The 26,041-nt window shown below is 42.0% G+C and overlaps 1 protein-coding gene across 3 annotated transcripts in view; it reads left to right on the top strand.

Moving 5' to 3' along the window:
• The window catches only part of LOC143896314 (zinc finger protein castor homolog 1), a 171,321-nt gene that overhangs the window by 127,968 nt on the left and 17,312 nt on the right, over positions 1–26,041 (top strand). For all 3 annotated transcript variants that reach the window (XM_077404096.1, XM_077404097.1, XM_077404095.1), the window contains 2 exons: positions 11,581–12,011; positions 14,634–14,697. In XM_077404096.1, coding sequence (XP_077260222.1) covers positions 11,581–12,011; positions 14,634–14,697 — 495 coding nt within the window. The remainder of the gene's footprint in view (positions 1–11,580; positions 12,012–14,633; positions 14,698–26,041) is intronic.

Raw genomic sequence — 26,041 nt, 5'->3', positions numbered from 1 at the left:
TTCTATTTTATTAGATATTCACGATTATACGTGAAACACATATCTCGGCCGAGAATATTTCCTGTCGCGAAAAGTTGAAGAAGAAGGTGTAGAGAAAGACCAACGAATCTTGCGAGACGTTGATCGTCGCTGAATTCCCTCGGTGCGACGAGATCGTGAAACGTTTTATGAAAGCTTTTATGAAAGGCTTTACGAGCCATGGACTGAACTGGGGCCCCGAGTTCGCTTCTGCTACACACGTGCTGTCACGGCGACGAGTCCCCCTGAAACCCCGCGGGGCCCTATTCTCATCCTCCACCTCTCTTTATCTTTCCCTCTTCGCGTGGCTTCGCAACGAGCCGCGCGCGTTTTCTCTATCGATCCTCGAAAGTGCCTCGTTTTTCATCATCAACATATCCGTCGTCGATACCTCGTCTCTCGCTCTCGATCGCGTCTTTCTCTCTTTTCTCCTTTTCCTTTTTTCCCCGCACTCTCGTTCTTCTCGGATATATTTCATGACTGGTATTTTCCTCGGCTAAAAATTTTTCGCGACATTAAAGGATAAAATTTAGATTAACGTTTCGCGAGAGCACTGAAATGCAGATGTCATTTGCATAAGAAAACGAGCGAAGCGACGGCCGCTTTAAATTTTCGTCTTCTCCATTTATGGTCAATTTTCTTAAAGGCTCGCATTTTTTCACTACCATTCGTACAACTATTGTCGTAGTCCGCGTCGCGTTGATGTCCGCTTCCGGGTCAATTGGATCTCCTCAGCTTTTTTGTTCTCCAATTAAGTTCTGAGTCAGAGAGCGGTGGCAAGAGGGGGACGGTGAAATTCTATTGACGTTGGACTCGGTACAGTCCTTGCAGTAGCCTGCGTTTGCGACGATTCTATGTACTTCTCGAACCTCTTTTTTTTATAATCATCGACACCATCGCGATTGGAATCGTTAACGAGCTTGTCTGCGTCATGAATTTTTCTCCGCGATTATAAATTGACGTATCGATGAACTTTAACACGGAGGCATCGACCAGTAGGAAAGCATAGAACGGTAATCAAGTTAAACCGCCGATTATAAGCAGTTATTATTCACAAAGCTGAACGTTTTTGCGAAATCATCTCGGATCGTAAAATTGAGAATGTAAATTTGCAATTTTATTCTTTTACGTAACCGACACCGATATCGAACAGAAAAAGATCGGATTTGGATATTGTACATCTACGAGATCCTTTATTCCCATTCTCGTTCATTCTCCGCGCGCGTTCTCCTTACTCTTTTTCCTCTATACTCCTTGCGGCATCTTGTTTATTTTGCCCGTCAGCTCGCTGACACTTGGACATTCGTTTAAATTTAGAATTCAATAGGTTCCTTTTACCGGCCGTACTTTCGTGCCTTAACGGATTCCCCGACTCGCCGAAGATTATTTGTTTAATTCCAGCTCTACGTCGATCTCTCGCCGTTTCCCGGTCCCGCGTTTGTCGTCCTCGTCCAACGACTGTCAACCCGGAACTTGCTTCTTCTTCTTCTTGTGCCATTACTGTTTAACGCGTAACTATCTCGAGTGCGTTCCTCTTTCTTTCTTATAGACACTCTGAATAAACCGACGACAAACACCGTACGACATTACGCTTTTCAACGGTATCTTAATTATCATTCTCTTATCGTCGGTCTGTAATAAAGGAATTATCTAGATTTCCAATCATAAATAACATAGAATTGTTAAGTGATTCTATCTCAAGATATATGACCGAACAAAAAAGTGAAGAAAAGTATACAGTACATAGTCAGGCTGTTAAATTTTACATTTTACATTTTACTTTAATTTTATATTAAAAGAGACATAATAATATACATCTCAACATTGCACAAAATATTTCATAACAATAGAATGGTACGATGCTTTGTTTAGCTTTGTGTGTTGTAAGTATGATATTGTATTTAGTAAATTATTTATCACAATTGCAATATTGCTACATAAATGTTGCTTGATAAATTTTCGCGGTTAACAGCATTAGGATAGTGTGTTCTCTTTCTCAAAATGTTACTTTCCTCGATTGCACGACCTGGCGCAAGGAATATCACGGTGTAAGTGCATCGATCGCTTTATTACTTTATTTCTCCGTGCATCTACTCACGTCGTGCCGGCGAGGTGCGAGTTTTACGGCCGTCTTTCTTTGTGCCATCCTCGCCGACGCAACGCCGGCGACAAGTAGTTCTCGTCGAATCAATGGATTGGGATCCCACAGGCACTTCGTCGTCTCACCGTATCCTCGATAATTTTATCTTTATGAGTACCGGTTTCGCGCGCGCGTATCCCCGAGATTAGCCACCGTTATATCCGAACATGAGAGAAACTCCGTATTTGTGAAAATTGCTTTCCTTTTATGAGTCTGCGATATTTAAATATCCTTTACTTAATTCAGATATTTTTATGAAAAAGAAATATTAATTGCGCTAATTTTTATCATATATGATATGATGAATATGATTTATTATTGCTAAGAAATTTATATATTTTCCAAATTAATTGCAAAGAACATTTTATTTGGCATTCTTTAGAATAATAAATTTAATTTAATTTATCACATATTTACAAGAATTACATTAAAATATGCAAATATGCAAATGATGATGATACTGTAATTTATTAACGTTATGCGCAATTTGTTTTTTCTCTAGATTTCTTTGAAATTATTGATTCATATATCGAAATTATTATTTCGTGAATGACGAAGAGAAGATTCCTATATTTCCCCCCTTGTCCGCGGCACTTCTTTGTTCTTTTCACTCGCCGTGTCAATAATCGAATGAAAAAGGCGACTTTCCATTAGCATTTCCATGGAGACTCCGTGGGCTCGATTAATTTTTCAAACGCTCCCACCTCCAATTTCGTCGATGTGTGCGCTGAGATAGGGAAAGCCAAAGAAAGAAAGAGAAAGATAGAGAGAGACAGAGGTGCATCGTGGCCGAGAAGGCCCATTAGGCTTCACGGGCGCTGAAGTCCCGTGGGCCCCTTGTCAGTCTCCGAAAACCAGAAAGTCAGCTTGTCAAATTAATCACGGATGACCAATCCATCAGGAGGCATTCCTAGCCGAGGAGGATCTCTTTCGTCGTTGCTGTTGTCGTCGTCGTCGTCGTCGTGGTTGTCGTCTTCTTTCTTTTTATGACCAACTACGTGGTGTTGGCCACATTATTTCTCCAACTGGTTTCACGAACTCTCAAATTAATTTTATTTGCGACAATTAAAAATGCTTATTAATTATTTCTGACCGTACATATTAAACACGAATTTAAATTGATCTTAATTATCCACGTAACGAATCGTAAACGCTATATAAAAGAAGTGGAGGTAAAGTGCATTTGTTTGTGAGAAAACCGTAACGAGAATGCTCGAGGACACGAGGGTGTCGATAACCCTTCGCACCCTTCGCGTCGGATACTGCTTTGATTTCGGAGTATCTTGAGAGGAGTTCCGCTCGTGAAAAGACTGTGACGGACAAACGAGAAAATAAGAGCAGATTATCTCGTGGGAGTGCGGATACCCGAAAACACATGGCCGGTACAGTCCAAGAAAGAAACGCAATCAGCGATGCCCTGCATTTAAGATTTATTTCGATTCGAAAATACATAATTCTCTTTTCTTTTTTTTCTCTCTATTTGTTTTCGTCAGTCGATTCGCTCATCATCGATAGATATTTTTTTGGCAGTTGAGCAAAAGTTTGTTGTGCCTTTGCCAAGTATTTATTGCAGTCAATTGCCAAATTAATGGCCCACAAGTCGACTTTAGAATCGATCTGCGACGAAGAACGAGACTGAGTAGTTGGTTCGTTTATATTTAAATCAATGTGTCCCCGTTCAACATAGTCATCGCGTTATTTCCTTAATAGCTTCGAATCGTCGAATGTTTCTATTATACTTCAATCTAATTACTCTCCTTACTTGGCTAAATTTCTTTAAATCTAAGGTAAACTCTTTTGATATATAGATCATAATTATTTTATTTTTTTCTATAATACGCAATCAATAATAAAGCATGATAAAATATAAGAAAATCTTCTTCGCGATGGACATCAGATAAATACGTAAATGTAGCGAACGAAATATTGCCGACTCTTATGAAGGGCTTAAAGAGAAATCACGTTGCTCCGGGGCGACATTGCCAAATAAAGGGTTAAGGGCCATGCCGAATCTCAGGAGCCTTTTATCTGAGCCTGATGCGCCGGATGATGCAGGCGAGAGAAAAGACCCGCGAAAACCAGTTTGTTCAACCTAATACGGTGCCCGTGGCATTGGCGGTCTTAATGAACTTCTATTTCTCCTCTCTCTTTCTCTTTCTATCATTCTTTTGTTTTTGTGTTTTGTCCTTTCTTTCCATTCTTGGTTTCGTTAGTCCCAAAGACTATAGATTTTCCGCGAGGTTGTGCATCCCCTCTACCCCCGTTAAATACATTAGAAGAGAGTAAGTTGCGAAAGGTCGGAAGCGAGAAACCATTAAAGACACCCCGGTTAAATATGACGGACGTAGTACCAATTATATGCGACGTGTCCTACTTTATGTCGACAAGGAGGAACGTTGCGATCTTTACTCAACAAGAGTATTCCTCGTTTAAATACAGTGTAATACAGTGAAGAACGTCAGCGGAGCATTCTTAAACCTGCGTGCTTTATAAAAACATCGCTCGCAGGAATGTTCTAATGCGCGTAACATGAGAAAAAAGCTTCTTGCAGAAGGCGTTAAAAATAGTTGTCTAATCTTAATATTTAAATTCTGTTTAGGAATCATGTCGGTCAGAAAACGGGGTCTCGCGATCAAGAAGGTGAATAAGATGGGATTCGTGAAGAACAAGAGAGTGAAAGAATGAAAAGGAGAGAATGGCCCCGCGTATAACCGATTCTCGAACTCATAAATTTTAAATTATGTCAAGCAAAAAGAAAGGACGCGCGATGAGACCCGACCTCGGGTAAAATAAGAGGAACGCGTGGGGTACTTCCCTCTTTCCCCGCTATGGCCCTCGGTTGCTCCAGAAAAAGACAGAGAGGGACCAACTCACCGAACTGTGAATGCGAATAAAAATTAGAAATTATTTTCACGTAACATAAGTGGAATTATCCCTTATGCTCATTTATCTTAGCTTCTCAACGTTTTTGAAATTAGCGTCGAGGGATATTGAAGTGAATTTACAACGTAAAAATAAAATGCGTTATTTCATAAAGATGCACGCAATCGAGCAACGGAGCAGCGATGCATCACGATACCATCCAGGCTATAGCGATTAATTCTGGCTGATTTGCATATGTGTTGGACAATCAGAGAAGATATTTCCTTCTCATCTCATCCGTCCAAACGAGAGAGAAAATCGTAAACTCAGAGCATGAGCAAAAACGGCGAGACTAAAGGCCACTGTCAGGGAATTATTAGGGTTTCTACATCGTAAGGCCCCGGTGGCAGCACAGACGGTCGTACAGCGGTGGGGAGAAAGGCTCATTGCCTCGACACGTTTTCCATACGCGAAATCGCTTTATGGGGGTCGCTACGAAATTTCGGAGGGCCCCATTACCGCGCGTCGGGAGGGGCCCCGTCGAGTCGAATTTCCGGCATTAATTCGACATTATGCGATATTCAAATCTGTGCCGTGGAATTTTTTCAGTCTAACGAGATTCTGCCCCGTTTCCCCCTCTGCTTCCCCTCTCGAGCTCGCCCAACCTCTTGTTCCCATGTCGATGTGCGAGTCTCGAGCTCGCTCCATTATAGAAAATTGCGGAATATGCTGGAGTGTTATTTTCTTTTTATTGTCATGATAATTCTCCGCTGACCGTTCGATTATCGTGTGCGCGACAAGGCGCACCTTTGCGCATCGATTGGTATAGTTATATTTCATATAGGTATATGTATATTATTATAGCTAATTTTTTTAAATTTTATATATATCTTTAAAATGTAGGTTGCATTTGATATTATTTAAATTTTAGAGGTTTACATCTAGCGAACCTCTCAATGTAACGCGTCAATTTAAGCTTTAATTATTAGATTTTGGTTGTGAATCTTTTCTTAAGTACTTCACGTCTGTTTCTCATGTATGGAGAATTACTCGAGAATTATATCATTGGACTCTTCGTCGAATCAGGCGCGAACGAACAGCGATCGAACGACGACGGAGGCTGACCGTGCGCGTGAGGTCCGCCGAGTAGCGCGCGCGGCGTTTCTTTGTTCGCGGCCAGTTTCATTTTTCGAGTATGGAGGATAATTAATCTTGGGTGGGCATAAAAGGGTTTTCGGGTTCGGCCACGAGAAAAAATGAGCGCAGCTCTGGCGTTTGGCCGCGGCCAGTTGTTCTCTGGCTCTTTTTTCTTCCTCCCCTTCCTGCGTCTCTCTTCCTTCAGGCCTCTCACCCCTCACTCACTCCCCCCGGTGTGGACTCCTGCCCCCGCGCTTATTCCTCTTTCCTTTCTATCTCAACATTTCTCTCCTTCTTCCTTTCTCCTGATCTCTTTTTCCATCATCACTCTTTTCTTTCTCGTTTATCCACTTAGTTGTCTCCCACATGTAGCACCGCGGGACTCTAAACCATCTCCCGATACCCGATGTGCAACCACCCTCGCCTCCCGTTCCCTCTTTTTTCTTCCTTTTTTTCCGGAATTTGAGTCAATAAAAAATCGCTTGGAACAAAGAAACGAACGGCCGCCAATTTCTCACCGGATAATGCCTGGGCCCATTGGCCCTGGGGAGAAGGCTAATCACGACTGGGCATCTCGACTTCTGTTAGGTGTTAAAAATGGACACCGCGGGGCCCTGCGTTCTTTATCTCGCGGCCGAGCCATGCAGATCCCCCGATCTGCTCGCCTCGAGACGTTAAATATTAAAATTTGGAAACGTTACACCCGGTTGTGCCCACCTGAGATTTTTGCTCTCAGGCAGAAATAGAGAGGCAGTTGTGATGAAATATCAGGAGAATGGCGTGCATCAATTTTTATTTATGTTACGAGACGGTTCATGATAAATCTGAAAATATCTATCCGTTTTGCACTATAAATCATCGCCTCGACTATTCCCCGAAAAGTTGATTCATCAGTTTTGTTAGATCTCGTTTTGCTTTTTTTTTTTTACATATCCAGAGATCACATTTCCAGTTGAGAGTTCTCTAATGACATGAGTGCATTCACCGCGGTATATATCGTTCGCGATTACGATGAACCGATAGGGAATCGGCGATTTATCACGGAGATACACGCGAACTCGGCTTTCTCTCAGAATTCTTCCCGATTAGGTACATTGACCACTTGAATCGTCCGTTGCTCGATTTGAAATCCCCGACGGGCGTTCCTTGCGAACGGCAACTTACTTCCGTTGACGATTCCGGCTTGGACGACGAGCCTAACCACGTATGTAGTTAGGCACGCGTAACGCGAGGCTCTGAACGCGCCCGTGTTTCGTTACACGACGACGAAGCGCTCGAAATTCGATTCTGGCGAGAAACAAGAAAGCCGAAGCCATTTGGCTTGCCGGTAATCTCACTTTCGTGTTTGGAATACCGAATTTACGTAACGCGGTAGATCGTGCGAGCGGAAGGATCGTATTGAAAATCACGCGATTGAATAATATTTCTCATCGATTATTATTTTATTATTTATTTTATTATATTTCTTTCTCTCTCTCTCTCTCTCTCTCTCTCTCTCTCTCTCTCTCTCTCTCTCTCAATACGATTCGAATTTTGCGGTTTTCTTACATACACTTTGAGATGCTGTCGTTCTTTGATCTGTTCTTAATGTTCTCACGCGGAAATTCGAGAACAGCCATGGCGGAAGAGCAGCTTTCGCAGGAAACCAACGACAACGATTACTCAGAAAGGAGTATCCTCGTGTTTCGGTTTTCCTCTTTGGAAATGCAGCTACCTTTTGCTGTATCCCTTCCGATTCTCCCCCGAAGAGCGAACTACCCGTTCGCGCGGGATTGAGAGAGGTGAAATAAGAAGAAGAGAGTGCAACCCCCGAAGGCGCGCCTAACTCCTGCGGGTCATGGAGAGAACGGTATTTTACCGACTATTAACTCGCCTTTACCCCCTGTTTCTTACCCTCGCGGTCTGGCTAAGGGATGCGGAAGGGAAGGGAAGGGAACGGAGAGTCCGCAGGCGCCGACGAGATAGAAACGAAATTGGAAAAGGTGCACGCGGAATCCCTTCGCGCGTGTATTTCTTTCCCTACTCGAGGTTCCTTGCGTAATCTCTCGTTTTTTCTTCTCGCGCTATTTTTACCCTCCCCCTTCTGCGATATTTTTCTTTCCGTTTTTTTTCGGGCTGGACGCGTGCAGGTAGCAGGCCGGGTACCTGCGCGACTCCTCGAAGAGGGACAAGAAGAGAAAAGAGAAAAAAACGCTAGATCTCTCCGGGGGTCACGCTCGATTTAATCCCTGAGAAAAATCGCGCGATCCCCCTCGCCTGGCGGAGTCGTCGCAGTCGATTTCGGGGGTTAACCGATTTCCCTGCGAAATTTGAAATCTGAGAGCGTTTTTTCCTATACCGTTTCCCGATTTGACCTGAGCGCGATACACCCGTTTAAAGGCTTAAGTATCTCGTAAAAATGGGCTCGAGGATACGAGACGAAGTCTTGCCTCCCCCTTCCCCCTTTCTTTTTTTCTTTCGCGCGACTTCCGAGGTTAGAGGGTCGAATGTCAGTCACCGTTTCTAATTTGAACACCGAGCGTATATATACGAATAATCTCATCCAGTTTGTTATTCAATCTCTAAACGAAGATTTTGACAAGTATACATTTAACTTTATTACATTATGGTAATTCAAACTTCTCTGAAATCAAAAGAGTGGAACTTGTTTTGTAAAAGTTACATTCAATTCCACAATTCAAATAATTTAGATTTTCGCTTTTAAATAAATTTGTCTTATAAAAGAAATTTTTTTACAAATAATTGATTCTTTTTCTTTTTCTCTATCTCTCTATTTTTTTTGCTTTTATTTCACGAACTTTAATATCTGGGTTTTCTCACGAGTAATAGATTTATTTTCATTTCTGTACCGCAACACGTTATGTTTCGCACGGTGTTTTATAAACGAGGAATCTTAGAAAGATGACTCGCTGTAACATGTTTTTTTACTGCGATTGTGTATCGATGGAGCATGATTCGCCGTTATGTGAGACGATTTGGAGCAAAGACGAAAGGGAGAACGTCTCCGGAGGAAGAGAAACATAGGATCCCCGCGGTGCGGTATCTTCTCCAGACTGGGCCTTAAAAATCGAGTCAATTTAAGGACTTGGCCGCGAGCGAGATACAGAGAACCGCGTATATGCATGCGATTCTTCAGAAATCTCTCTTACAAGGATGAGAATTCATTTAATATTCTGGAACGAGCGTCGAATCTTTTTGCGCTATTTACGACGACCCTCCTGCGTTATACATGTTTATTAATTATAATCCTTTATTAATCATATGAGGCACAAAGTTCTACATTTAATCACGATACTCAAAAGGTATGGAATCGAAATCGTGCCTCGACGAATCTGAAAACTAAAAATGTTGCCAATATATATTTCGCGACAAATATTTTCCCACAATATACAATCGATTTTTCGTTTCTTCGGGGGAGTCCGTATTACGATGGATAGTCATTTTTCATCGATTGACGAAAATCGCGTCGATGGTAAGCGAACCATCCATCGTGATATAGGACACTCCATTCGTTTAATGAAAAAAAAAAAGGTGGAGAGCGCGTGAAAGAGTAAAAGAAAGATTCAACCACGAAAAACGAGGAAGAATAAAATTGAAAAGAAAAGAGATCCGAAAGGGGTTTCATAATTTTAGTAGACGTCATCGATCTAACCTTCGGGAAAGGCGTTCCAGGGGGGTCCCGGAGTTTCTTTTTCAATAAAGGGATCTTTAAGCCCTTTCCCGAAACTAAATCTACTCCTATCGTGCTCCTCTCTCGTTTTCCTCATTCCTCATCTATTCTCAAAGCTTACTTGCGCGAATAAAACGCGTCTATCTACCTGGTGTTCGCGGATTATATCCGCGGAGTAGAAGACTGAAACTTTACCTGTATCATCGACGAGTCGTTTGCGCGATTAAAACTTAATTTTTTATAACGGTTTATATATTTTTAAAAACTAAAATTTTTTTAATATTTTTTAGAGAATCTTATATTTTGTGACAATATTTTACTTCTGCGGAATGCAACTTATTAGTCTATAATTATCGCGCGCGGCTCAAGAAATTTTAATAAATTAAACTTGTTAAAAAATATGATATACACTTCATATGTATGATAAGATCTATTTTATTAAAAACTATCAAAAAGATTGATTAATAAACAAAAGCTATTTGGTAGGATATCGAGTAGTATTACAAACTTTTATATATATATATATATATATATATATATATGTATGTGTATGCGTTTCCCCATATATAGAATACTTCAGAGCAGATGTACCTGCCAGCAGTCGATTACGCGGCTTTTAGAATTGAGACGTCTCAATTTCACGACTTCGAACTCGAGAAAAAACTTCCCCCGTGGTCTCTCTCTCTTTTACTGCTCTAGACCAACCGCATATCCCCGTGGATTCACCGCCTCTTCCCAACTTGTTATAGCTTTAGACCAATCTGGAAGCATATTACCCCTCTGTAAAGTCTTTCTGAAATTACGAAAGAACGAAAGAAAGTAATTGCGAGGAATCAGTCTCGCCAGAATGCTGGCGAAGATCAGAACTCTAGAATATTTGGAAATTTTTAAATAGGTATGTAATATATAGGATTTAAATTATTCGAGGCAGTGGCGAAGCAATATTCTTTTATTTCATTCAACTCATTCTGTTTTTATTAATTGAAAAAATACACTTACCGAACAACAACCTCTCTAGATATATTAAAGTAGAATAATTGAAATAGAATAATTAAAAATGGTAATTCAATTTAGTAATCGTGAATTGGTCCGAATGGATCATTTCCGGCCGATAGCTTACATTTTATAACGCTTCTTATCGAGACTTGAGCATTTCTAGAGCGCAAAGTTTTTGCGTTCATTTAATTTAAAAGACTTATACGAGTCTCCTTTTATCAAGCATAGATATGCACAAATTTTACTTGCTATTTTGCAGCGAGTTGTTATTTAATAAATAACACATGTCCATAAGTTTTAATTGTTTTTACTCGATTCGCTTTGCTTAGAAGTCGGCTTGTTTAGAAAACGCATTTATTAAAATTGGCTCCGATAAGAACTCAAAGTTAACTATTTTATGGATCGCTCGAGATATTCTGCGGCTCTTGTTAAGCCTCACGGAGAATCGTAAATAAGTCAACAACGTTGATACGTCAATATTCAGATAGCTCTTTTCCCCACTTCTCAGTTAGCTCCAATAATACATATTACGCACCTTAGATTTCTCGAGAAAAAAGTCATTTATCATTATTGATATCGAAAACGGCTTCGTCATTGATTACGAAACCATTGAATCTATATACCAACTTTACGTTTCGCAAATTATTTTATTGTATATGTATATAATTTATTGTATTTTGAATATTTAAAAAAATTGTTTGTTATGTTTAATATGTTTTGATGGACAACGTTAAAATTTCTTTCCTTTTTCTCACAGGAAAAATGAAGGTAAAAGAGGAGAAGGACGCCTCGTCGATGGCGCCAGGAAGTCCACCCACGCCTCCGCATACCCCGCAAAGTCCGCAACGTGCAATTCCGTCTCTTGGTAATCTGTCGCAATCCTGTCAAACATCAAACGCAAACTCCCCGAATCTGCAGCAGCAGCAGCAACAGCAACAGCATCAATCGCAACAGCATCAATCGCAGGAACAACAGCAGCAACATCCCGTACATGCCATGTCTAATTCACCGTTAAGTCAAATACTGGTGCAAAATCCGGCATTGGCGCAACTACTGCAACAAAATCCAGCGATTTTGTCGCAGAATCCGCAGCTGGCGCAGATGCTGCAGCAGAATCTGCAGGCTCAGATGGGTAGCGTACTCTTTCAAAATGTGAGGCGGGAAGAGTCCGAGGATTCCAGTCCGAGGGTAAGTCTTTCCTTTGAAACCTAATAATTATTTTAATCTGATTCCATCCCAAAGTTCATTACACTTTGGCCGAGGTTATGGACTTGAACCTCAACTTCTTGCGAAAGTGTCATTTAAGATCTGAAACAGCAATTTTTACGATCGTTCACAAATTCTAAAGATCATTATTACGAGGAATTCGACGAAGGCGCAAATGTGGACAATTATTGAACGTATTGAAGATTTCAAGTAGTTGAATTGTTGAATCGTCGCGAGATATTTCGTCAAAAGCCAGACAATCGCGGGCTATCCAAAAACAATACTCGTGGTGACTCAACCGACTCGAGTCATAAAGTTACTAACGGGAGCTGTGTGAGTTTAAGTGTGCTAGAATAATTCAGCGCTTCTTAGAATTGTAAGCGCGAACAATCGGTTATGATACGTCGTAATAAAAGTCGATATAGACTTCGCCGCCTGGTGATGATTTCGCTTGTTGAATACCTTCGAGTTTTCTGTTATTTATCCAACTATTTATTTCTACAACTCGCTGGCTTGAAAAATTCCGTATTCTTGGTAAATATAAAAATTGCAAAATATTTTACAATAAAATCATAACGTACTTCTTCTATAAGCACATTTGGCACTCAATTCGAAGACATTTTATCAAATTCTTTTTCTCGTAAGACGTAAGACAGAAAAATATATTTGTTATTGAAATTAAGGCAAACAGGTTTTGACGATGTAAAATTCAATATTATTGCATTATCATTAAGTTATGATCAACGATGTGATTTCGCGGTACAAATGCTAGAATACCAAAGAGGAGACACGAAACCGCGCGTGCAGACGATCCAGCTATGGGATCGCTGCTGTGGAATCCCATACAGGGAGAATTGAAATTATTCCCCCGATTTTTGTCGTGTCGTTTACATTATTTTCGCCTTTGAATATTAATGGGCATATGCTCTCCGGCGTTATGGCACAAGAAGTAACAACGGCGTATAATACTCGAGTCTTAACGTTATTCTATTGTTTGCAAATCAGCTCTATTGTTTTCTCATATACCTCTGTACTCTCTCGCATACCCTCTCTTTGCCTCTCTCCTTACTTCTACCCTTCCTCGTCTTTCTCCTCCTTCTCCTCCTCCACCTTTTCCTTCATCGGCGTGTCCCCCTCTTTCTGCTCTTCCCCTTTTATCATCGTCTTTCTTTCTCTTATCGTTACCCTCTCCTATACACTCTCCTCTTCTCTCTATCTCTCCTCTTCGATTCTCTTCTTCCTTCTCGTCACCACTCTTCTCGCCCCACCCCTGTCCCATTCCGATCTTTTTCTCTTTCTTCGCCCTCTTCGCGTTTCCCCCTCCGTGCCTTGGTGCACACGTCCGCATTATATATATCGTGATGCACATTATTTTCCATTTGTTTCCTCGCGTCCGCGTTTTCTCCTTGCGAATTTTTTCGTCCGCGATAAGTACATTAATTTAGAATGTATATCGCGACTATAAACGTATCTTATTCTTCATTCCACTCTTCTCTCCTCAGAATCACGATGGGGCATGCGAAAAGATTTTCCCAACCATCCTCTCTACGTTCCCTCGACGTTATTATGCGCGATACGCTGCAATCCGTAATATTAGGCACGGAAGGTCGCCGATAATTATGAACGAGGAATATAAATGTTCGATTAGAGATTGCAGAATTGATGGAACGCAATGGTCACGTACGTGAGGCGAGTTCTATTAGATTCGATGGAATTAATCGATTGTTCCGGTGCGCGTTCGATCGGGCGCACGAGAGGTTGCATCTTGTTAGGAGTGAAGTTCACAGATCGGTACGAAGAATCTCGTCGAACGATAATGCATTGACGCGTCACAGCGTAATAGAATACGTTTATGCAGTAATTATATACGAAAAGTAATTCGAAACTTTCAATAAATTTACGCGCCGAGATAAAATTTCTTCAAGTTTCAATAACAAGTTATTTTATTCGCTCTATTTAATTCAAAGAGTAAATCAAATCGTGAATAATTTTCAAGACAAACGGAAAGCTCAACGTCGATGAAAGAAGAGGGAACGACAGCGGTAGATGGATGACGATGTAGTAACCGGTTCGTAAATTCAACGACATGGTTAGAACAGATCTTAGCTAAGGCTTCAGAAATCGTACAGTATTCGAATAATTTGAACCGCGATGGGGCTTCCGACAAGTGTCTTCGCGTTCGATCTCTCTCCCTACGAGATAGTGTCTTTTCTTATAGGGGACTCCTGATTTTAATTTTAGTATATTTGCTCGATTATTCTATAAATGTAACATCGTTTCGTAAATGAAAGAATGGAATATGCAGCGCGTCGATATAAAAGTTAGTTACTCAAAATTGAAATACCGTGGCAGATATGCCCGTAGGTAATTTCATTACTTGGTAGCAGTAGGGTTAACGAAGGATATTAAACGGCCATTACGAGCGAGCCTAAGGCAATAACGCGATTAGTTCGCGGAATAGCCGGTCTTTTGTACAATAGATTTTACGGAAACATCTCGCGTCTACCGCGTGGGCGGCAGGGTCTCCCTTTCGCTTCGTCCCCTTCGTTCGCGTACGGCCCTGGGCACGCCGGTGCATTGTACATCGTAATGTATTTCTTTTAGGTACCGCCGACAATAGCGAGCCTGGCGGCGATGAAGGTGGAAGCAGCTGACCCGAAGGTTTCCGGTGAGTTACTATTTCCTCCTGCTGACGGAATTATCGGGATCGTAATTAGATTCGAATCGAGACTGCCGCGTTCGATGACCCTGCTTGCGCGAACAAAAGGAAGGTGAAAAAAAAAAACAACGAAGCGGAAAAAGACTCGACAGTGGCGGATGCGAAATCGTCGTCGACGTTCGCCGCCGCGATGGTTAGACCAGGTGATTTGTAATCGACAGCTTTAATCGTTGAAACGAATCTATGATTAGAACAGAGACAATGTTGCCGATCGAACGCACGACGACGCCTGACCTTTAACGGCGTCGGGATAGAAATAATTGGTATGCGTTCACGTTCACGTTCGCGTACGCCAGAAGTCTGGCCGCATGTATTCCGGCTGTGGAAGCGATCGGATGTGTGCGACGAATTGAACATTTGTTTGCAAAATTCAAGTCAAACTTGAAAGTTTTATCAGCAGCGATTTCGCTTCTTCTCGTATATCCTCGATGCAAAAATTATCTTTGCTATGAAATGTTTTCACTCAAGAGAAAATCCATTTCCGTTTCTCCTTCAAAGCGGATTTCCCAATGAGAATTAATAATCGCGACCGCTACGCGTGGAGAACAAGCCTGGAGAAATCGCGCATCCAGCGTGCACCAAGCACAGTGGGCCCGCATCTTTGAGTAATTATCGCGCATTCCTGCATGCCACGTGACAAATCTGAAGCTATACGTAAGCCGGCTCTCGAGTGCCGTCGGCTCTCCCTGCAGCCTTTATTTGTCTCGATCCTCGCGAACCCGTGAATCGTGGCGCAACCTGACGAATCGCGGCCGTCCGTCGCTTTCAATGTTTTGTACCCAGGGGCTGTTCCCCCTTTATTGGAATATCCGCCCACAGCATTATGGGAATTATCAAGGAAATGGGATGAGTGCCAACGCGGCTCCCACGAGGGGCTCGAGGGGGGGGGGTTGCTTCGACCGCCAGTGATAAAAGAAACCCAGGATTTATCTCAATATCTCTATATTTTTCCCATACTTCTCTGAAAACTTACTTTGTGTACTCTGAATACTTTGAAATACGTAAACGCCCAATATATACCTAAATATATATCTAAATATTTAAAGAAAAAAATCAAAGCTTTGTAACAAGTTTTGATTTTATTAATTACTGTAAAAACTGTATCTGTGATTAATATTCTATTCCGTGATACAGGATATTTTTAAATTAATCATTATTATGATGAAATCGGAAATCCATGATTGCGTGAAAATATTGCTTGCTGCATGCGGTAATGGATGGAGCTCTGTATTATACATAAAGATGCCGATGTTCCTCCAAGGCACCATTAAGATCAATCGTTGCTCTCTCCGCCGTCATTTCACTATCGGCACGCGAACCATCATTTTTCTCGAAAAACGTTTGCAAATTATTCGTAATTTGCGGTTTGTCGCGCAATTCTCGCTCGTCGAAACCGCGAAAAGATACTGCGACGGAAATCACGGCATTCACAACGAAGAAGGATACACGCAGAAAGAACATCAAGTAGAGAAAGAGAGAGTGGGCGGCCTCCGTTGGATTTTCTCGTCCAGTGACATATTCCCACAATTTCGGATCGGCCAATCCAACGGCGGCCAGACGATATTAAACGCGTGGTGGGATCTGCTGCGAAATGTAATAAAATAAAATGTGTACGTTGTTCGCGCGCGACTAAGCAGGCAAACGCGGAGGCAAAGGGGTATCGGCGAAAGAAAGAGAACGCGGGCATGCGAGAAAAAGATAGAGACGTGAACGCATGCGTATGTGGAAAGGGAAAGAGAAAGAAAATGCTGAGAGAAAGAGATGTGGACAGAGAGAGAGAGAGAGAGAGAGAGAGAGAGAGAGAGAAGGAGAGAAAGAGAAAGAGGGAGAGAGAGACGCTAGCAATCAAAGCTGATTAAGCCCACAACTGGGGAATCTGTGGGGCCAGTGTCTCACGCCAATCTTGCCCAATCAGCCGGTTGGCCGGGGAGATTTAAAAAATAGAATGCCTACTGTCAATTGTCCCATAATTTAAATAAATCGAATAAATGGACAAAGTGGCCAATTAGAGTAGTTGCTGGTTGCTGCTTTAACGCATTATTCTCTCTTTCTCGCAGTGTCTTCGACTCTCCTCTCTCGTCTCTCCCTCCCCCTTCTCCTCCCGTAAGTCCCGTGCACCCCTTCCTCCTCCTCTTTCTCCTTCTTCTCTTCACTGAAGATGCTATCCTCCTATTTTCCCTCCTCGTGCGCTCCCGATACCGTCGTCGTCCTTTTAATTCTCCGCGTTTGACATCGACGTGCCGCTGCCACCTTGTCTTCGTCGAGGTGCCTTCATTACGTCGTGAAGAAGATGACCATCAACGACGTGCAATGTAAACGTATGATGTGCTTGTGCGAGATTGGTAATTCGAACATTAGACTGTTAAGCTTCGGTAGATTCGCCACAAGCATGAGCTTTCCGGAATTGCTATCAGTCTGTCATTTACCAAGATTGGTATCTCGAAAAGTAGGCTATTACGACTATCTATACAGATCAATATAATCTCGCTTTTATTTTCATTTTGAAATTGATATCTCGCACATTAGATTACTATATTTTTCTATTGTGAGCATTCATTTAACTCATTTAAAAATTAATTTTGAATTAATAAAGCTTCTCTCCGCTCTTACTGGACAGATAAATTTTCCGGAATTAAACCGCATACATATGTATATACCGTGTAACTTCGATATTAATATTCCAAAACATTAGATTATACTGCATCTTTGCAGACTCGTTAAACTAAGGAATAAACCTTCTAAGATTGAAACCGCTTTATCGCTGAACATAAGTTCATTAAGTGAGATATATCTTTGAAGGAAAAAGAAAGAAAATAATTCACACACTCCATCATCTTGATCTATCTAGATGAAAGGCATTTTTCTCGATCGCCAAATTCTACCAGTGGACTTTACTAATTATAACAATTTACGACTTTAACAATTATCGCCGTTGTACGTGCCACCAGGCTGCACCTGTTCGACATACGTTTACGAAGAAGTTTAATGGCCTCATTGATATCTGTAACCATCAATTTCGTACAAATACAATTTAATTAAGCCTCGCTATCGCGCTACGACTGTGAGTGATATCGACATCGTCGATTCCTAACGATCGCATCTGTCAATTCGTAAAGAGAATTACTTAATTAGTCGAGGCGCATAATTTTTGAAATATGATAGCGTTAACAGTTTAGAAAAATTTAACATTTATCTTAATATTTTTTTATTGGTTTTTAATTATCTGTCTCTTATATGTTTTGTGCACATATGTCGTATTGAGTAATTAAGTCGCAATTAAATAATCATCTTAGAAGACAGTAATTGTTAGAATTACGTTTTTTTTTATAGAATCGAGGGAGGAATTGTTACACATAAACGACTCCCTTAACATATCTAATTACACGAAACAGACTCGTTAAATCACGAGTCTGGAAGATGGATATTGCAGGTGTACATAGATGCGCGTGTGCCTGCCTACACGGGTTGCAAGTCTGGGCAGGCGGCCGAGCAAGCAAGCAAATAACAAATAAAGCATAAACAGGAGCTACGATAAATAACTGGTGCACCGCTTTCTACATATAGTCCCGGCTAGGAGCCCTCCTGGGCCTCGCTGCTTTTTCTCCCGTTGACCCCTTCTCTCCGAGAGAACGATCCGCCGCCCCCACTAGATTACCTGCCGGATCCACGTACGTACGTGCAACGATTCAGGCACCGAAGAGTTTTAAAGTCTCAGCGACCTTTAGTTTCTGTTCGTAACACGCGGAAAAGACTTTTTTATTTTAACTGCCTTCGTATATACTTTTTGGTAAGCAATTCGAATGATTATGAAAGGTATGTTGGGCTATTATCGTAGGAATCGTATATATAATAGTCACAGAATTGCCGAATCATTTCCGATATCCCCATATATAGCTACAGTTATATATAATCTTTAAAAATTATTCAATTAAGGAGTAACGTAGAGTATCTTGAGAAATATTTTTTGTGAAAAATAATCTCTCGAAAATTGTATTTAACAAGTGGAATGAAACAACACTTATAAAATTTTATATCTATATTTGAATGAAAAATAATTAAATATTTAATATTATAATATTTGAGAAAAACCCCGAATAGAGTATAATCTGTCATTTCATGGAGTTTTGCTTGAACAATCGTTTCTGTAAAAGTAAAAAAGGAATAGTTTTTCATTTGCATATAATTCTATTGATTTTCATGGTAATTTTCGTTTGTGTTAAAACTCGCGAAACGGATTTTATTATTCGAAATTGAATGACGCGATTGTGATGACAGACGATCGCTGTTTTGTTTCCACGTCCGTTTCTCGGGCGAGCGACCGTTAGCCTTGAAGAAATACCATTAAAAAGCGATACGTGCAGTGAAAGAGAGCGACGGAGACGGAGAAGAAAACGAATTTCATGGTTCATTCGAAACTTTTTAAACGAATTTACACGCGCCGTCCGCCACGCTTCGAAGGGGTTGAAACTTTACGAATTAACCGCTAAGTAAATATTTGACAGGTAAATTACAGCCTGCGTCGTTCTGCTTTTTTCTTTTTTCTGTTATTGAAACGTTTTCCTTTATCGAATTATTGAGAAACATTGACTGTGGGCTGTTTTTTCGTTTGTGATGACGGCGACAGATTTTATTGTTCGCGACGAGATTTTTCGATACGGCGATAAAAATACGCGGTAACAATTTCTACCATCGCATACTCGCGGTAACGATTGCGTGGTTCACCTAGACCCGCGCAGACAATGGCCAATTTCGTCAACGTGGACGCAAACAATGCTCGCGCCATATAATTCGTGGTCCACTCATGTTCTCAGGCATTCTCGCGAAACGGCCCGTCATCACCGTCTTCCCGTCGTCATCCCCTGCCTCGTAAAAACCCGCAGCGGCTTAAAGACGGAGGAGATATACGAAATTTTATTATTTATATATGAAATTTATTATATCGCCAGACCGGCCCCAAAGGGCTCAACGGCAGTGACGGGGCCCTTCATCCTCGTCCCTCTCTCCCTCGTTTCTGCGACGTCTTCTCGCGTCGTCCCGTCGCCGTCGTCGGTCTAATTTATCGTTCCTCAACTTTTTATTAATCTCTTACCTCCCGCAGAATCGCGATCATCGCATTAAAAGGATGTCGCAGCGGTCACCGAAATGCATCGGTACACAGACGGAATGTCGTCCCTCATTTTTCGCTCTACCACAATGTCGCCGAACCCTCCCTCGTCTCTTCAATCCGAAACTCTCAGAGCAGTCGGCGATTTCATCTCTTTCTTCGTTTTTTCCCTCTGTTCCGTGTCGTTTACGTGGCTTCGATGCTATCGGGCTGCAGAAAGACATTTTTCCGCAAACGTATACTCTTTGTTGTACTCTTCGCTTGCATAAAAAGGAGGTGATGTCACGGAATATCGAATCACCGTTAGTGAAATAGCCGAAGATTATAGAGAGGCGAGATTGAAACAATTAATTATGACTATGTAATGTTAAATATTATAATTATTATATATATAATTAAAATGTACAATATTTATGGAAGCGTGGTTTGTGTGTGAAACAAAAGCAAGTAATATGAGCATCACGTATCACATATAAAAATGTGAACGTTAATGTAACACGGTCCGAACTCTTCGATAACGCGAGATTTATGTCAATATCACGCGAAATATTTAGAGGTCCAATCATCCTCTACCAAGAATAGTATTAATATCTGCCATCTTTTTTATCGATCTTGGAATTCCACAGACGTCCCCTTCTCCTTTTTCTCCGTCCACCGGTTTCCCCGTTCAGGATTCGACGGATCTTGCGAACTTAGCGCACGGAGAAAAAAGGGCCTCGGCTAATTAATAGAGCGGGATCCAGACCCCGAAGGGACCGGAGCGCGCTTAGGACCCTTGCGAAAAATAAAATACACTCGTGGAGTAAATTAACGGAGAGCAGGGGGCAGGCTGCCGCGAGCTAATTAATAGAGCGAGAATTCCGAGGAGTGGTGGAAGCCCCTGAGAGGATTCTCTCGAATCTCTGCTCGTTTACGCTCGTTTTTTGCACGGAAGATGATCCCGAAGATCACGGTCCACGCCAGAGATTTCGCTCATCACCTTGCGCAACGTGTCATTTACCTCATTATGGAATATATGCCGAAAGAGTTTTATGCAAATTTTTAATCCCGCCATTCTCGCCACGATTTTGACTGGCACCGTTAATTATAGTGTCCAGCTTAATTAATTCAATTCTTCGCGGTACTTTATTGCGTTGTATTTTATCATGTGCAATTTCGAGAGAGTAAAGGAAGCTAGAAGCAACCGACGCGACGATAAAAATGGCTGGTTCGAAAAAGGAATTGCGAAACGGACGAAACGAATGCTGCGATGTTGGCCGCGCGATTGGCCCCGATCGATTTGTATCGGGAAACAGCTATTGGCAATCGCATGCCGTCCTCGAAACTCAGGAATCCATCGTTGCTCGATCGGACGATGGTCTCCCCTGTCTCCTCCACCTTGCTCTGTCGTCGCTTCGCGTCCTCGTTTTTTCTTGGCCGTCGTTTCGCGATTTTTCAATCGCCAAGAACATGCCTATATTCTCATATCGGCTATATCGAATTATCCGCACAAAATTAGAATTAAACGAAACAACGCAGTTCAACTCCGAAGTGCGAGGTGTACGACATTCTTATCTCTCTCGGGCCGTATATAGTTAAATATAATTATAATTTCAAACAAAGGGTAAATTTTTAAGTAAAATAAGAAAAGTACAATTTTTCCGCAATATCAATCTCTAATTAAAGATATAATATCAAACTCTTGGAAGCCAAATCGAATCAATAACGATCTCCATCAAGCTCTAACAGTTAACAGCCATCAATCTCAGAGACGCGGAACGTCTTCTCTATAACGTCACCCTAGTTAAACGTCGTCGATAGGTCTGTGAAGCCCTTCACCGCGTTTGCCGCGAAATGAAGACATCGCCGACGGATGACTCTTAATCATCTCCGACGAGTTCGAAAGTGGACTCGCGCCGAGAAAATTACACGGTGTGTCCCTCGGGTCCGATCGTTGATCAATCACTCGTCCGAGAAGGAGACGACGGCAGCTCGTCAGCACCCTCGGACACGCACTCGCGGCGAGACGAAGCGACCGATCTTTTTCTACTGTGCCTTCCTCGACTGTCGGCTTCTTCGCGTTTTGCGCCTTTCCGACTGTGCAAATCACTCTGATTGTAATCGCTGCAATTCAGAGCGGTTCAATTGCAGATGCTATACCTACGTGTTTTAAGCTATTATTTCTTGCGTTTCCGTTATCAAAAATAAATACGGCATCGAAATTTAAACGTCAATTTGAGTTAATATATTAGACGCTCTTCTATCTTTCTATGTTTTTTGATTACCATTTTCCTCGACTAAATCGGCTCTTATCTAATTGGACCTACGAATCACTGTACTCAGGATTTTTAGATCATATCCGCGTCTTCCGTCTCTCGTATCTTACTTGTGCTCGAAAAAAAGGTCTCCCGAAATATACGAAATATCCGCGGGCGCATCGTCGGCCGGCATCCGGTTGACTATTTCGAGAATATAATCACGAAACGAAGCGCCTCGCCGCGCCGCAGGCGAGAGGGGACCGAGGGGAGCATAGCAGGGAACGCGAAAGAAGAGAGAAGACGAAAAAGAGATTGAAAGGAACGCGCTTCTCTCTCCGGCGGGGAGGAAGAGGCAACTCTTCTCTACACAAGAACGTTTTGCGTTTCCACTGTTCTGCATTCTGTCGCGTTACTGACTCTCGTTCTTCGTCGGCGCTGCGTGTTTCATTTGTCGTCGGAGTCCTGGCTTGTAATGGGCCGTACAAAGTTCGTTATACATGGCGAAACATTATAGTCGACGTGTCCGCGATTAATTCTTCCCGGTTCCGATCACAAAGTAAACGTCGGTGATTTACGGGCCGCGATATATAATATATTTCCGATGATGTCGGTCCAAGTTCTTTCGACGATATTTCTTTCTCTTTTTTTTTCTTTCATCTTGTCATGATGAGCGCTTGATATTGCATGTCGATGTTCAGTGGAACGTTGATAGCTGTAACGAGCGTGAGATAATTCTGTCGGACATCAGAAACGATTGTCTCAGAACGACTGAAAAAGCAGCCGGCGTCGTTTTAACACTCGACTTTAAACACATTGCACGGTGCTGCTTTTCCGTTCTTCTGCGAATCCTCTGTGATCTGTGATGCGCAGCCTGCTTTTCCCCGAGAACGAAGAAAACCGCAGACTCTCGCGAGCTCGTCGTTAATAAATAGACCTTTTCTCCTCCCTCGTGTCTCGCGCTCTTCGCCGCGCGCTCCTCGCCGTAACTCGCTCGCCCGGAGCTCGTTGCCACTTCGGCGTTTTAGTAATTCGAGTTAGCTCTTCGACTCTTCCTTCTTCGTTGCCTCCCCTTCGGCACCCCTCCGGCTCCATCGGTCGTCCGTCTGTTATTTCGCGCTTGACGCGAAAAGCAAGAAAAAGGAGAATTGGCGGCCTCCGTGCGAGTACCGGCGCGCGGTGGAAACGGCCGAGAGAAAGAAAGAGAAGGAGAGAGAAAGAGAGAAGAAAGAGAAAGAAAGAGCTAAAGAGGGTCGAAGAGGGTCGAGACCAAGACCACGAAGTCGCTGATTGTTTTAGCGCTAGGCCAAACTAAAACGGCCGAGAAGATTCAGAGGGTCAAAGCCGTGTGTGAAAGGATTTGGATACGGGGATGAGTTTTTCATATAGATCATTTGCTATTGATTAACGCATAAATCAATAAATCTTTTTTAAACTTTGATATACATATATGTAATGAGATAGTATTTTACATATTATGAAAAGTAAATCTACTCAATGTCTTATGATATATAGAGAATAATTAATATTAAAAATTAATATGGAATCTTTTATATAGCATTATTATTTTTGATTTAAATTTCATTATATTTGAAGTATATATTAATTTTTGCATCATTCTATTTCGTTTAATGAATACTTTCCAAATGTCTCTGATTTGTCGATAAATTTATCAATACGTTCTTGTGAATTTTCTAATATAAAAGATCGCCAAGAACTCTGTTCCTGCCTGTTTTTCTCTTTCACGCTTTGCATCTCTTTCTTTGCCTGTTCGCACAACGAGGCGGAGACGATAGGCGCAACGCGTGCCAAATCATGCGAGTGGAATCGGAGAAATTTAAAAAATATTCTAAATTTAATTACCCCGCTGTGTGGACGACCCTCGGTCTTTCGAAATCGTGCGGGCTGCCAATGCTAGTGTTGAAAAATAGCCAATTGACGAATCGTTGCTCGAAGCGTGATCGAAGACCGCTTTGGCGCAAGAACATTTAAAAGCTCAAAATGGTTATTGAAAACACTCTAAAGTATGAGCGAGATAATAATTAAAACATTAAGATATTGATAATAATATAATGCTTAGAAAAATAATCATTTTTTGTGATTTTTGCAGAATATTTTCAAACTTTCAGTCGTTGTTAAATCATATAATTTTTGGATAGATCTTATAAAGCCACAAGTAAAGCTGCATTCGGACGTTGCTGCTTGGCATACCACAGAAGGCGAAATGGGAGAAAAGCAAGAGAATAATTTCATGATTCTTGGCGTCGATGAAAAAATAGTGGCGCGCTTAAATAGTAACCCGCGCTCGTTATGCGCTCGTCTAACCGCCTTGTTAAGCTAACAGTCGTATAGCCGCGCCCCGAGAATATTCAAAGTTATTGGATACGCGATCTCGTAAATCACGGCTGCTGTGCGGTACTTAGTAAAACTTCGGAATGCTTCGTACCGGTGCGATGCGGATAAGAGAAAAATCGGCGCGGGCGCGTTCGCGCATCAGAAGGATACCTTCCCGGTACACACGTGAGTCTGTATGACGCGGATAGAGCAAGCTCGTTGTGCCAGTTCGTCGTAAATTTCCGTTAACGAGCCGGCCGCACCGAGCTGTGACTCGGGCGCGCTTTTCTCAGGCAACATGGCGAAGTGGGAGAAACAAAAAACCATCCTGCGAGAAATATGAAGCTGAGAATCCATTGCGCGTGCTCGCCCATAATTTTAGTCGCGGAAATGAAATTGTTTATTGGCATGCCATTATTAACGCGGACAGATAACCGACCACTGTTGCCATCGCGATCGACGCTGTTGGCATCGTGCGTATTACAACTCTTGTTTATCACGCACGCCGCTACTTCAAATTCGAAACAGATGAAGACAGATGAACGCAGTCGTTTTACTAACCGCTGGCCAGACCAGCAAAGGCGAACGAGTGAAAGGAGGACTTAATTCTCTAGAAAGCTAACACGAAACGATTAACGCTAATCTGGTCTTACGCAGCGCGGTACCAGAAGATTACATGACCAGCAGGCGGAAAGCACAATATTACATTGATCATTAACAGTCGATGTGAACTTTATTAATCGGACAGTCATAAATAAAATATCAATGTGCGAACAGTAAGATGACTATTTCCAGTCGCAGTTGAGAATTGCTGATAAACATTAGTTACATTTTTAATATTAATACTAATATTTTGAGTCATAATTCAATTGGCTTTGACGGTTTTACAATTGCCAATAGCTGCGACAAATCGTTTCCCTTTGACCTTATTCGATCACCAATAGGGGTAATCGGTTTCCAATGTTTTATTACGACTTTTATCATTGATAGATTTCCCCGATGTCGAGTCTCTTTATTTCTTTATCCGCGCTACCCCGTGTCGCCCCCCCGCGCCAAAAAATTCACTGAATGAAGATCTATCGCGCGAGTGAGGGAGACTCTTTCTCTCTCGATCACGGGAATCGAATTTCTTGTTTTGACAGCGGATCGCCGATCCGTGGCGAGCCGCGTTTTGTCGGGTTCGCCGAAAAGTTTTCGAAAGTCGAACAAAGAGCAGCGAGAAAGAGGATCGCGAGGAACAAGCCGGCACGGCGCGGCGGTTTCCCCTTCCGGCTATTTGAATTTGTAGAAAGGGTTCGCTTCTGTTTATTTTTTGGGGGCCAATGGAGGGAGAAATCGTGTGCGTGCGAGGGGGTAGATTGCGCGCGCTTATATCGGGCCTAATGTTACACACAGAATTTCCCCTCGTAAAAACTTTGCGCGTCCTACGTAAGTAAGCTCACGAGGGAGTGCGTTTAGTGTAAAACTGGGGGCTAGATGTGAAAACTAGAGGAAGGGTATTAAGTGCCTAGTATCGCATCCTCGTCTCCGACATCAAGACAAAAGCTTCGTACTAGTGTTTTCACTGTCAGTGTTTTCTACTCTCGTTATGCTCTCAAACACCAACATACTTTTATATCTA

Source organism: Temnothorax americanus, unplaced genomic scaffold (genome assembly GCF_048541705.1).
Source record: "Temnothorax americanus isolate GAGA-0224 unplaced genomic scaffold, ASM4854170v1 Scaffold18, whole genome shotgun sequence".
NCBI classification, from domain to species: Eukaryota; Metazoa; Arthropoda; class Insecta; order Hymenoptera; family Formicidae; genus Temnothorax; species Temnothorax americanus.
This window is presented reverse-complemented; position numbering and strand designations above follow the sequence as displayed.